The sequence below is a fragment of the Trematomus bernacchii genome, unplaced genomic scaffold, assembly GCF_902827165.1.
Source record: "Trematomus bernacchii unplaced genomic scaffold, fTreBer1.1, whole genome shotgun sequence".
Lineage (NCBI taxonomy): Eukaryota > Metazoa > Chordata > Actinopteri > Perciformes > Nototheniidae > Trematomus > Trematomus bernacchii.
This window is the reverse complement of record NW_022987727.1, coordinates 6,568,607-6,583,684: the sequence shown is the minus strand read 5'-3', so window position 1 is coordinate 6,583,684 and position 15,078 is coordinate 6,568,607. Positions and strand designations below refer to the sequence as shown.

Genomic DNA, 15,078 nt, shown 5'->3' with positions numbered 1-15,078 from the left:
AGAAAAGAAAATATCACGTTATCAATATAATATGGATATACCTCCCAGCCGTACTGCTTCCTCCTTTGGGTACAGAGCCCAGCGTGAACACTGAGAGGAGACCCACAGAGGAAACAGGAATCTTGATAGACTTTAATTAAGCCTTGGCTAGTTTAAGGCTTTGTTATGGCATATTGAATGAAACCAGACATAATTAAATATGTAGACAGATAGTAAAGTAATGAGGTCATAGAGTAGAAAGGCACTGGAAATGACACTCGGCCGATAACCAGTGGGAACGACAAGCTGACATGGATGAAATACTTTTTTTACTTGGTCAAATTCATTTTATTTTACGACTCTTTTCTGTGTTTGTGTTCAAGCCAGTCCTGCCGGTCATTTTTCACGCAAGGCGGAACCTCTCCTGGACTCTCATTGATAACTACATAATGAGCACTCACTGAGGATGAGTAAGATTGATGGTGTTTTGGCTTCTGAGGGCCGTTGTCATCCCTCATGCGGTGAACGAGAGCTCTACGCTTGCACTTTGTGGACGACACCATGCATCATGCCTAAACTGGCTACAACAACAATATATCCTTAAGGATAAAGTGCGTGCAAGGTGTTATATACATAACCATAGTATAAACAATTGTATATATCATTTATTAGTTATTGAACTCCTCAGATAAAAGGATACAAAGTAGAAATATCCATTTTGTCCTGTGTAATTGTTGGAATATGCGTCATAAATCTAATGATCGTATTCTGACAATCTCAATTGTTGTGATCATTTCCGTGTCCTTAACGGCTGTTTTCATACTAGGAGGCTTTGTCTCTGAACATTTTTCATAACCTCTTAAAAGCAGGAAGATTTGATCCACACAAAGAAGAAATGCAAAGCCTGCAAAGAAAATGTTTTATATTTTGACATCAAACATCTGAGGTGCACAGAGCTCAGAATAATTGTTAATAGCATTTCTCCAGGATAATTAGTAAACATGTTTACAACCCAATAATTAGGTTTAATACCATTTATAACATTGAGATAATTCTGTTAATCCCATGCTTCAAGATAATTGATCATGTTCGCAGGTCTGTAGCTGTCCTGGTTTCTGGTGCCACATTAGGCCAAGCTGGCACTTAGAATGGTGTGGCTGAGGATCACTAACTGCAGCAAATGCCTGCAGGTCTTCGCCTAATCACGTCGTTAAACGGTAAAATGTGGAAAACGGGTGATGTCTGAAGTATCCCAACTGACATTTCAATGTGGCCCACTTGTTCTCCATTTAGCTCTATTCAATAGAACTGACCTGGGACCATCAAGCAACAAATACAACTGGATATTATTCAGGGCTGTAACACCTGAGCACACCCACCACTCATCTGTTATCTTAAAATCACCATCATATACACAAATGAGTCAACTACAATCAGACCTTAACTTGCAATGTTCTTACATTTATTTTAAAGGTGTAGGCCTGTAATATGTAAGTGGAAATATTCTGAAAACCTTGAATTTTGGTCATGCTAAATGTTCTTATAATGACCGTATTTTGGCACAGGAAAAATAGACGTGGGTTTGTGATTAGAAATTCACCTTTGATTTCACTGCTGAGAACAGAGTTTAGAAACATACAAAGTCAATAAAATGACAGATCAGACAACATTACTAAACCAAAGAAAGTCATTACAGCCAAAAAAGAAAAAAGCTTGATTATACAGAAGAACCATCATTTATAATCAACCAGAGAGAAGTGTAGTACCTTTTTTATTTTTTGTAATTGCTTTTAAAGTGGGACAGGGGGATGGATGACTGACCCTGACATTCTCTGCATCAGACACTGAACCCTCAAATCTGTAGAGGGCTGTACTTGGGCTGCTCTCTAGCATGAGTGTTTGTAACTGTAAATGTGAAGCGAGGTGCTACTGCTGCAAAAAAGCCCTACCTGCTGACTTGACGTGCAAATGAAAGCACCTGTCATGTGTACGCATCAGAGATGTTCTATTAAACACTGAGGAATTGTCCTGGGGAAAGCTGTGCAGCCTCCCAGGATTGAGTGTTTTCCTCTCCGACAGCTCCAGGGAGGAGTGGCTGGGGGGGCAATAAGACCCCATGCATCACACCTGTCAGCAGGAAGCTTATAAACAATGATCACTCCAACTCCTGCCAATTTAAAGCTGAGAGATGTGGGTCAGCATTTCACATGTACTCCAGCTTCACTCTGTACCACACCCAACACTTCCTTAGAACAGGTTTCCATGTTATTATTGGTCTGATCTCATTTACTTTCATCCATGTATGCCTTTGTTGGAACAGATAGAGCCATCTTTCTGCCTGCCAAATCATGTCCAAGTACTCTTCCTCCCTGTATCTCAGCAGATTATAGTTTGGGATGAAAAAGTAAAGAAGTGTCCATTCCCCTTTTTTACAGCAGTTCAAAATGTAGCTACTGTGCAAAGTAATCCGTTTTTCCCCATGAGAAGAGAAGCACAGTTCCCCTACACAGCAGTTCATCAACCCTACACAATGCTAATGGTATTTCTCTAAATGCTTCTGTACAAACAGGTCGTCTGACTTTTATGTTTACATCGACAGATACATTATGGTAGTGAATGCCTTATGCTGTGCTAGAAATAAGAGAAGCAATGCCGAGTAATCTGTTTTGAAAATACCCTACTCTGCATTGGGTCAAAAGTAAAGAAACATTAATAACCCCTTTATCCTAATATGTACGTTATCTACTGATTTTGTTACCTTTACTTGGACCGTGTTGTAAGCATTGTGGACATACAGGTAAACAACTAGCTGAGGCAAGTTGTTGTTGTTGATCAAATAGATGTTGGAAGGGAACCATTTACAACTAAAGGCATCATTTCTATTTTTTGGAGCTAATTTCTTAAGCTCGTAAGAAAAAGCAAATTTATTTGGATCAAAGCTTTAGTTGGTTTCATAGCTATTATAGATAAAGACACAATCATTGTTTGATGGCATACGTCTCAGAATTGGAATATGTTATTCCAAAGCTGATCAATACCAAATGTTATCAGGTCAAAATGTGTACAGTATAACTTACTGTGCCTTTGCTATAAAGCAATGTGCACGTCTGGATGTAAACAGATCATGTAGTACATGACAAGAGTAATCATTAAAATGCATTGTAATGCTTCCATGACGCATTTCTGTTTCCTAATCTTCCTAGTATCAACACCTAGATCAATATGTGCCACTCTAGTCACATTCAACATCTCGATGTTAGAAAGAGAAAGTCTGTGCGTAATTGTCAGTGCAGATTTCCCCTGTGTAGAGGACAGATTTGGCTCCAAGGCTCAGGGGATTGTGGGTGATAGAGCTGTTGTTCCACTAACTTGGTGAGGAAGCCCGTCAGTCACATGTGTTAAATAAAGCCACTGCTACAACCACTCTACTCACTCTAATACTGCCACTAAAACGTCGCTACCATTACAGCAATTTATACTTTATAATAACAGAGTAGATTTTTATTCAACCTGATTTCAACCCAAAATCTCAGTGATTTTACTGAGTCGGTAGAAAGAAATATCCTATTGAAAATGTTAGCATCAGAAGAAAAAACACTTCAATGATCTTATCCAGGGTTTTGCAGAATATTGTACATTATGATCAACATTGTTATCTCGTGATATGGCGAGTTAATGTGTTATCAGTTTATTAGTTGATTAGTATATCTCGGAAGGTTTTTGTTTCAGGTTCCAGCTTTATTGCTTTTTCCATCTAACGTACACAGGTGAAATATAAAGTTACATTTTGACACGCAAAATTAAATAGTAAAGCCTAAAATAACATTTTCTACATCTAATTTGAAATGTAAGCTAGTGTTGCACTTTGGGTTGCAGAGTTAACCCACATTGTAGGCATGATAAACTGTGTTGTTGCCTTTTGACTCTATTTTTCTTGCAAGGTTTGGGCTGGTTCGATGCTGCTTGAGGACACTGGCTGGCTTAATAGCATTTCAGTCAGAATGATGAACAATTTCACCAAGCATAGACATGCACAAACAGAACTTTTAAGATGCTATAGCATTGTGCTCATGCTCTGCATCAACATTGGCATTAATATGCTCACAGACATCAGGAAGTCATCTGTGAATTCTCAGGGGAGTCTGTCATCAAATACAGTGACACATAAAGCACGTCATATTCAGACATTTTATGTCTGAATATGAAAACAATGAATAATTACATAATCTGAAGTAGATCATCAATATGTAAAGGCTAGAACAAGACCTTTGAAAAGACAAAAGGCATTGGAAAAAGGTTGACATCCCCTGAAAGAAAACCCCGCATATATTGTTTGTCTGAAATCTCCATGGTACCTCCAGCTGTTCCCAGAGGTAGAACAACTGCAGATGCTTGCAAATGTCCCAGAATAACCTTGTTAGACCTTTATTGCAATTGCTTGTATTAATTGAAAGCTGCCATTGTCCCTCTTGAGCCTCATGAGTCCCCCAAGCAGAAGTGCTTAGAGTACATTTTCTGCTGCTCTTTTCCTACGTTGGAAAATTACAAGCACAGCTGGATAGATGGAAAGGGGAATTGTTATTTCACCCGAACAGAACATATACAGAACATGCAATAACAGAAAAGGGTCAGGGTGTCACAGTAAAGCACATCACCTCTGTGGGGAAGAGGGTTGGGGTAATCGACAGAGAAAACTCAGGTGATGTAACACTAGCAGCAGCTGTCTGTGATTCAGAGGTTGAGAGAGATGTGAGAACTGGAAATTGTGTTTTTTGAAATAACAACAAAGGCTGTAGACCGCTAGAGAAAGGCGTTGAAATGAAACTCTGACTTCCTGACAGTCGCATATATTTTTTACTGCATATACATTTTCTGTTGTACGGTAATTCTCACTGTGAATAAACTTAATTTCTCATAAATGAAAGATACTGATCCTTCACTGTATTCTATAGTTCTTCTTTGACTGGGCTAGCATACCTGCATCTATCTTTGTTGCTTCTAAGAACAAAGCAGATTAGATAGAGTTTCCGTACACGGTGAACACACAGACTGCAGAACGGTCCATCCCAACAACCCGGGGATTCCTCCATCAAAGCTATGAATCATTCTTTTTATATCCCAACCTGGTTTGAGATGTTTTTTTAATGGTTTGTGAGGGTGTGATAATGCTTTTTAACACAGTGTGTTTTCTTTGATTGTCTCCATAGTGAAATGTGGCTTTGTTATCATCTTTTTATAGCCGCAGTGCCGCGAACGCAGAGGCCTGAGCTAATGTATTTTCAGGGTTTTCTGTCTGTTAATTAGTCTGTATGTATTCTCAGATATCTCAGGAGAGCTTTGAGGGAAGTTCTTATAATTTGGCACAAACTTCCACTTAGACTCAAATATGTTGTTGCTCAAAGGTCAAGGTCACTGTGACTTAACAAAACACATATTTGGCAAGAATTCATACATTTATCTTGACAATTTCCCACGAAATTGTAAAAGGATAAAATGACGTGATGACATGTTGGACAGATAAAGATGTCAAATGCAACTTGATTGGTGGGCGGAGGTATACAAGCACTTTGTGGTAATTAGTCGCAAATCTATTTTTGCGCTTGATGCATGGCACGATCACATTTAGAGAACTTGTCAGCTTGTTTAGATTTAGTTGGTTAGTTGGTAATCTGTTTTGGCAGTCGAAACACCCCAATAGAAACACCTTTAACCTAAGCTAAGTGAGGTGTTTTTGAGTTGTTATTGGAAGTAAAAATATACTGTTTCTTGTTCTCAGTTCATTAAGTTATTCTCTGCTTTCTTAGAATGAGACACTGCTATCTGTCGGATGTACTGTATGATGTAGTAAAATTATTTCTTTGGAATCAATGTGCAGCTTTTATCTTGACCCAACAGAATATGTCATGATGTGATTGAGTATCCTCCTGATTCTTATGGTAACACCTAGCACAGTATAAAGAGTAACGATGCTGCTTCATAACATCCAGCTGATGTTTGGATTGCCATTGTGGGCAGGAGTGAGAGAGGAGGGGTGAGATCAGTTTAATTGGGAGCAGGGTGATGATGACGTGTTTTTTTTCCTTTCCAGTGTCCCCTCTCAGGGGTCTTGCCAGCAGCACATCAGTGTTTGGACAAGCCAACAGACAGGAAATAGATGTGACAACACACTCCAGCTGTGCCAAGCACTTTTCACACCACAATGGGAGAACCAAAGTCATCCTCTTCTGAACATAGCTGGCTGAAGCCGCGTTATGATAGAAAAGCAGCCTTAAAAAAAAAGCTATTTTGTGTGTGTGTTCTTCTGATGACTATGATTGCACAATATTCAGTTATTTTATGTCCTTTCCGTATAGGGGTGTGACAAGTTGACAGTAGGACCTTACGATATAGTGACAAACAACAATTAATTTATTATTAAACTGATGTCTCTTTTTTTTATTGACAACTGGATTCATTAATTTGTAACTCTTTTTTGCAGGACAATCCTACAGGATTGCATTGTATTGTTTCTGGGTTTTTTGTAGCACTTTGCCGTAGCTTCACTTTTGTGTCAGTAGAATTACTCATAATTTAGTGGCATCACATGCATTGGTTTCGAACATGCCCATTCAGCAAAAGATTACTGTTCTGTCTTAATCAAATGAAATAAACAACATGCACTCACTATAAACAGCAATAGTATTAGCAGTGATATTTAAACTATGATTAATATAACCCTATTAGTTTACTGGGGTAATGGATCATTTTGAAATGGACTGACCATATTTTCCTTATATGTTCGGTCTCTGATCGATGTGTGATCTCTCTTTTCCTCTGCAGCCTCAGGCGTGTAAGGGAACTGGCCCGGCTGTTTGATCCCCCCCCCACCTCTTACATCCCTCTGCGTCGCACCAATACCTCGCCCTCTCCCTGCTGTGGTCATCCCATGGAGAGTGCACGCCCACCCAGATAGGATGCCTCCCCTGCCCGACGGCCTGCACCCCCTCCTGCCCATCACCACCTCCTCCTTCTCCTCGCGTCTACCTGCTCTTGCCAACAGTTCCTTGAGGGCCCCCAGGCTCCGCCCTGCCCCGCTCCAACATGGTGGATGAGGTCACCACCATGAAGGATGACGTCATTAACGCCAACACGCTGGCATGGCTGGTATGCTCGGGATTGTCCATCTTGGCCAACACATGGAGCATCCTTAGCGTCAGTGCCAAGCAGAAAAAGTGGAAGCCGCTGGAGTTCCTCATCTGCACGCTGGCCGGGACGCACATCCTCAACATGGCCATCCCCATCACCATGTACTGTGTCATCACGCTGCGACGCCAGCACTCCAACTACGAGTGGAACGAGGGTCTGTGCAAGGTGTTTGTCTCTACCTTCTACACCCTCACATTGGTCACCTGCTTCTCCGTCACCTCGCTCTCTTATCACCGCATGTGGATGGTACGCTGGCCTGTAAACTACAGGTGAGATGCTCAAGTCTGTTGTTCAACATATGTAATTTGTCTATATTCAGATGTTGAGGTGTCCCTCTTGGAGATGGTTTGTGGAGCTCTTGCATTATACGTTTTATAAAAAATTCCACAGGGACATTTCGTTCCCAACACAATGTCTTACAATCTTATTGGATTACTTTCCTGCTGAGAAATAGTTGCCATGAAAACTGTGATGTGTGATCTGTGGATTCTCTCTATGACCAGATTTGAGAAAATTCGCTTTAGTTGTAATTAAAGGAGAGCACCCTCTACTCTGTTAGTATAAGCAAAATAACATCAATCTATGTTTTTCTATAACCTAAATACTGTAGATACATTTTTATAGATTTCTCTAAAGCTATGCTATTTTGACTTTTTCTGTAAAATAAATTAATAAGACATTAGTAACTGTAACCTTTTGCAAGCCTTTCCAAAAACATCTGCCAAAGCCGCAGTTGCCGTCGCAAGACAACATTCGGACATTTTAAGCTGCATTTCTGAGCAGATCCCCCGGATGGGATAGGGACGCAGTTCAGATTAGTGTCACCCTGTTTACCTCAATTTTTGAGAGTTATGCTCAGCATCAGGTGAAACACATCTGCTGGTTGCAGTTATTTAGGGTAACACTGTGTAAAACCCTCCAGACTGAGCATCTGCCAGCTCTAGATGTTGCTTCTTTAGGCTCCTCACAACAAGTGATATTATTAAGCAACACTGAATAATAAAAATAAGGTTCACCTCACAGTCTGCACACTGCTGCAGTAACACCATCTTTGTTTTGTAAGACTCCCAAGACATCTGCTGTTCACACGAAATCAGATGTTCTGAGCAACACCACTGCCGCCTTTGAAAAAAGGTTTTGATGCTATTTCTGTCTGTACCAAGGGATGCACAAGAGCTGCTTTAGCATAACCTGCTCTGAGGATTATTAAGAAGCAGCAATTATCTTCGTCTCATAGGATCCACAATCACATTCAATAATCAATACGGAAATTTATAATTTGCAGCTTAAGGGCATTTATAGCTAAAACACTCGCAGGTGGAAAATACATCAAATCAGTTACCAAATTGGGTTATTGAAATGGTGCATAAACACATTCTGTGGTATGTGTGGTAAAGATCAGAATTTGGTTTCCTCACTCTTCCTCCTCTTCTAAAGAACAAACATTGATTTTGCTTCCTGTGGCACCAGGCGTGCAGATGCTCGACCTACATTAAGCATGGCCAAATTTGCAGATAAGCACACGCTCAAGTAAGAAATGCAAACTTCCTTTTAAATCTATGCTCAGTCTTGCTATCTATGTTGCTTGAGCAGCTGTCATTATTGGCTGATGCCCACACAGAGATACCCGGCTATACTCAAATGCTTTTATCTCTCTCTCATACGACGATGTTCTCTCTCATCTCCTGTCTGGAAGCATTGACTTTCCTCTCAGCAGCTCCTCTCCCTGTTTCTAAGTCACTTTTGACAATGCTCCGGTGGAGTGATAGCTCGGGCGATGCGCCGCGTAATTGCTGTTCATCTTTCATTTAAATTGTTCAACGTTTGCCCTGCTGAGGTAGCATAGCTGCCTCGTCTCAAACATTAACACGCACCAGAGGCCTGAATTATGAATTCCAACCTTGTACGTTCGCAGCTGTTCTCATCATCCTGCGCTCACTATCTCTTAGGAGCTTTTTCCTTCGCAAAGCTCTCTCTCTCTCTCTGGTAATAGATTCAAGCAGCTTGGTGACATAACTTCTCCATCATATGTACCCAAGGCACATTCAGGAAAGGCTAGGATAATTACTCACAGTGACAGCAAGACATAGTCATCCCTGCCAGAGCCATAGTGTAAAGATAGAGGCTACTGCTGCCCCCTCTGTGCCACTCATTATGTCAGTCAACGTGAGCTCATGCATTATTATTAAGGCTGATGATGGGCAGTATATGATATGAGATTATACTGTATATTGTCTTAGATATTTAATAATGTAATAACCTAATATGGCAGAGCTGTCTTTTCCTGGTTTCATAGGGTGCATTACAGTAAAGTGCTCTTATCAACTTACCAGAATTTTCTATTTGCCTTTACCCACTTAAGAAATCTCCTTGTAGTATTCTGGGAAAGAACCAATGCTAAACAATACAACATTGTATTATTTGATCAAAAATATTGAAGATTTTAAATATATTTTTGTGTCATTTGGTTTGTGAGGAGGTACACTCTATAACCAGCCAGTAGGCTAATCCTCCTAAGGACTTTATTGAGAGGAACAAGAGGATAGGCGCCATGTGCTTTGGCTTTCTTAAGAGGGAGACGGATTGGGTTTCCTGCCAAAACTGCTCCTTGACACTTAACAGACAATTTACTGTATTCCTTCCCAACATAAATAAAGCAGCAGAGATACATTTATATACATCTACCTTCTTATATATCCAATCTTAAAGGCAATTTATAGATACTGGACTGAAGTGATGATAAAATAAAAAAGTTACACAAGCCAAGTAACTGAAGACTGTCTCTATGCATTGTGTAAGCCAAGAAAATGATTAGCCTCTTTGCGTGATTTGTAGCTGAAGCCTTGAACAGCTCAGCATTGCTTTAGCGGCAAATGTTTCGGTAGGATAGCACAGTGTATCATAGAGTTTGGGAAATGAGAAACACCAGTAACTGCCTGCCATATTTTGAGATGTACATATGCTGTTGCAAACCTACCTTGAAAAGTGCCTCACCGCCAGAGGACACAAACACATTCAGAGAATTGCTTGGAGGTGAGAGGAAATGGAAATCCCCTCGCTCTGAAATAGACCTAGATGACAAATAGACCGAGGGATGTGGAAAGCAATCTTTTGCGATCAGCAAAGCATACATTTCCTTCATTCAACTGCAGTTTATCTAAGTGATGACTGTGCGGGGTAGTGCTTTTTCAGCTCATGTGTCCCAGGTGCAGATCTGCTACATTTACGCTGTATTTTATAAAGGTTCTTTCCACGTACTTTTCCAGACATAGTTTATCGCTATCAGCCTCCTCCATATAAAATCGAAATGTACTGTCAGACCTCTCATTAGTGCCTCTTGGATTTATTATATGCAAAAATACTGAGAGTTTTGAAACATTTTAGTACTTTTCGGATTACTGTAGTTGTCAAAGCACTTGGATAATTGTGTTAAAGTTCCTAACAGAAGTAGTAGCATGGCTGCTCAGATCCACCTGCATGCGAGTCAAGGTCCACCAGTTTTAACACTCCAAAGCTAAAGCCCATTTCACTTGAAGGCCATAAAACAGTTCAACTTACTTTATGTTAAAGGTCCCCTATTATACTGTTTTTCATCAATATATTATAGGTCTCAGATATATACAAAACATGTCCAGACTCCAAACATATCACCCATTGTAGCATCCCATAAACCCCTCTGTTTCAACTCTGTTTCAAAAGTGCTGATTCTCTGTCTGTTACTTTAGATGAAAATAAGGAGCCCCTCCCCACGCCCCTCTGAGAGATATTTGGTTAAAAAAAACACAATGGTGCTCTAGGAGGAGATTCAGGTGATAAGGTGGGCGGGTGTTTCCTTGGTTGGTGATTGGCTAATGGTTACACAAGCCAAAAAAACATTATGACATCATAAAGTGGCCAAAATCAGATCAGCTCATTTTCAGATGGGTTTTTATATAAATGGATCAGGACAAAAAGAGAGAGAATCTTTTTTCCTGAAACTTTCAGAATCTCTTTACACAGAGGGGAGGACATAAAATACATGAACAAGTGGATTTAGCATAATAGGTGACCTTTAACCTGTTAACCCCGGGAGCCTCCTGCAACATCTTGCAAGAAACAGCGTCTGAGGGCTTCTTAACATTTAACAAACTATGAATGCGTCATACCCACTTAACGGGAAGAAACCCAGCTACCTGATGATATGAACCATTTTTACCCAAACAGTCTAACGCAGAGCCTCTGAATTAACCCCGAGCGAAGAAATGCTAACGCACTTAGCACAGAACTCACGGTAGAAATACTTTATTACTTATCGGATCTGCACAAACAAGATATCAGATTAAAGCTGAGATTCCACAGATTCTAGCGGTATATGTATCATCACTGTGCGACCAACACTTGCGGCAGCTCAGGCAAACCCAGACGACACACAGCGTAGCTTTACTGAGCCAAAACGGCAAATGTCTTACCTTTGCTGTTTTTCTGATCAAAAGTTATGTTCCATGGCATTAAGACGAGAAAAACGCTGCTGAAGGTTAATCCAATGTGTCTGTGTCACTTTGAAATGATTACTGATAATCCATCATTCCATTTTTGTCAAATCCCTCAAAAACGGAGACTTAATATTAGCTGCTATCAGAGCTACAACCTAGCTTCCGGTTTTTGGCAAACTGCTTGCGCATCACTCTCACTCCTCAATGGAAATGTTTAGATGGATTTAGGAACTTCCCCTCGATTCTATTGGCTCTTACGGTTCAAAAGTGGTGTCAATCATCAAAATCGACCGAGGGGGGCCAGAGATATGGCAAATCCACCCAAATGACCCCAGAGGTGTTTTTTTTGTGCTAAACCTCTGTAAAAATGTCAAATTTCACTTGTTTTGCATCAATCTTGATACAGGGTACTTATTATATGTTATAGTTTGGATTCCTAAAGCTTTTAGTCTACTATCCCATCATTCAAGGGTGGTTTTCACTATAAGTACCGTTTATTCTTTTGGACGGACACAATAATTTACATTTTTTACTATGTTCAATCTGAATTTACTTTAAAATAAAAAAATTCTATATTGATTCTGACTCTTCTACATCCAACTCACAGGTTTATCATTGCTTTGAGAAAAAAGAGGATTAATTTACCCCTTTTTAGAAGTGAAGTTATGGTCATTTGTTCTGGGAATGTCATTTTCGAGCCTGAGACCTGAAAAACAGGTTCAGGGCTTAACAGGTTAAAACCTTGGTTCTGCTTCCAGGTTGAGTAACACCAAGAAGCAGGCGGTGCACACAGTGATGGGCATCTGGATGGTCTCCTTCATCCTGTCCACGCTTCCAGCTGTGGGCTGGCACGACACCATCGACCGCTTCTACACCTCCGACTGCAGATTCATCGTGACGGAGATCGGTCTGGGCTTCGGCGTGTGCTTTCTGCTGCTGATCGGAGGCAGCGTGGCCATGGGTGTGATCTGCATCGGCATCGCTCTCTTTCAGACCTTTTCAATTCAGGCGGGCCACAAGGCTGACAAGAACAAGTTCAACGTCCCCACCATAGTAGTGGAGGACGCCCAGGGGAAGCGCAGGTCGTCCATCGATGGATCGGAGCCTCTCAAGACGTCCCTGCAGATCACCTACCTGATCAGTGGAATCGTCTTTATCTACGACTTCCTGACTGGCTTCCCTATACTGGTAAGTTAACTAGCTACACATATTGCAGTTAATAATGGAGCTGCTCTAAAAGAAAAACTGTTATAAGGTTTGGCACTCATCAGTGTTTTGTAAAATGTCTAGAGTTCACAGAGCCCCGAATTGCACCTCTCATGTCACTCGCAGAAATAGGCAGTTTTTCTGAAAAACTAGTCCCTACTGATCTTTAAAATATAAAGCACATACAAATTGTTAAACAACACTGCCTGCCTGTTTGGAGGTCTTTCCATTACTTTCAATTGCTATTCTGCACATTAATATCAAAAAGCACATTTAAAAATGTTTTTCTCTTGATTCCTAAGTTGCAGCATATTCAAGAAAGAAACATATCTCCTTTCTGGTTTCATTTGACGCAAGAAAATACTAAATTGAATGCAAATATAATGGGAAAATTAACAAACTTAATAATCAATATAAAAATAATCAATATAAAAATAAATTATCAACCAACACAATAAGAAAGATCCGACCGTGTAATTTATCTCGCCTGTCACGTATTGTGTGAAGAAGAGCCAGCTACAGGTCACAGTTAATCAATCGAATCACCTTCCCTCTGTTTGGTTTCAGGGAACTCTAGGCTTTAAAACAGTGTCACACACCTCTGCTTTCCTTTATTGAGAGAAACGTATCCCTCAAGTACATTTTCAGTGGTTGACGGAGTGAGGTCTGTTGCAATGTGGCACCATTTTCTTTAACAAATAAAGTATTTGGTCGTCTATGCAGACCTGAGAGCCTGTGGAAGGTGTGTTACTTGTGATGCAGCTAAACCAGCCATCCTGTCCTCTTAAAAGCAAGGCAACAGGGTTGAGCCATGTGTTTGCATTAGGGAATGTAACTTTTTATCGCAGTCTACAGTCGGCATTCTTGAACAGCAAGTAGGGGTTCGTTAAATATTGATATAAAATCCTAATATCAACATGCATGTGTCTGTTTGAATGGTAATAATGTTTTTGTGAGATTGACCTTGTATACAGTTTTTATTCACCCTACTTAAAAGTGGGGGAACATCATGGGCGTCAAAGCATCCGTTTATGTATAATGCGTTACCTTACTTCTCTTCTCATTTGTACAAGCCATCTGTTAGTCACTTTGACACACCTTTTTAATGATATGTTGTACACCAGAGAAGAGCCTCTGAAGAAGCTTTGCACAAAGCATCACTATCTGCCTTTAATGCTCAAATCTGAAGCACACAGGAAGATCACCGCATAATCACAGAGAAATATGTTGGTGTTCTTAATTGCCACGGTCGTAAATGATGCATCAATTCCAGCATCAATTTAGCAGAAACACTTTACATCCCTGATGTTCTTGGATCCAATCCCAAACCTCAAAGGAAATCGGCTATTAGAGTGGTAATTACATTGCACCACAACATAACACTGCTTTAAAGATGCACAGAAAAAAAGCATTATTACTTGGAATACACTTTACAATGCTGTTTTGTGCTCAGTGTGTCTACAACTTACATCAGAGCATCTTACTGTTGCATTACCTTTTGCTACTCCTCAACATTAAAACACACAAAAAAAAATCTGAAATAATATTTTGCCATACAGTAAGGAACACCGAGGGTCCTCGCTGGGATTTTGCAGCAGATATGGTATCATGTCAGAGTTAGCATCAAAGAGATATTTGAATAAAGGTGTAGAGTCTGAATGATCTCTTAATGATTAAATCCTTGAGCAATTACTCAGCACTGAGAGCTCAAAGGTCTTTGGCACCACAGCTGCCGATGTTTACAAAAAAATAACTGGTATTTTTTCAGTGTACGACAAAACAGAAGTACTAGAAATTTCGGAATATCATTCTTGTTATGGTTGTGTGCTGCTTTATTGCTATGCGTTCCAATACTTGTACTTGTAAGGTTAAACAACATCACAACTCTATACTGAGATGTTTAGTATCAGAGGGGAAACCGTATTCTTGTGGCTTCACAAGCTGGAAGATGATTTGAGAAGACAGTGCTGTATCATTTTAGCATAAACATCCTATCATGTTTCAGTATGTGTGCATAGCAGAGAGGGGAGTGTAGTGCTGACTCGTTCCAGTGCAGTGACAGAAACAACTAAAGTTCTGCCAGCCGTCTTTGTGACCCGATGTAATGAGCTATTTAAATGCATGGAAACAAGAGCATTACTGACACAAAGATATATGAACAGAACAGAATCACCACATTATAGGTGCTACAAATATAAACTAGACTATACTCAAGAGCCGGCCTGCAAGTTAATAT

At 40.2% G+C, this 15,078-nt stretch overlaps 1 protein-coding gene across 1 annotated transcript in view; it reads left to right on the top strand.

Moving 5' to 3' along the window:
• Window positions 1-15,078, top strand: part of LOC117493969 (probable G-protein coupled receptor 153) — a 29,675-nt gene that overhangs the window by 4,612 nt on the left and 9,985 nt on the right. Inside the window, exons 2-3 of the mRNA XM_034144563.1 lie at window positions 6,799-7,433; window positions 12,395-12,824. Of these exons, the coding sequence (XP_034000454.1) occupies window positions 7,060-7,433; window positions 12,395-12,824 (804 nt within the window). The 5' untranslated portion in view covers window positions 6,799-7,059. The remainder of the gene's footprint in view (window positions 1-6,798; window positions 7,434-12,394; window positions 12,825-15,078) is intronic.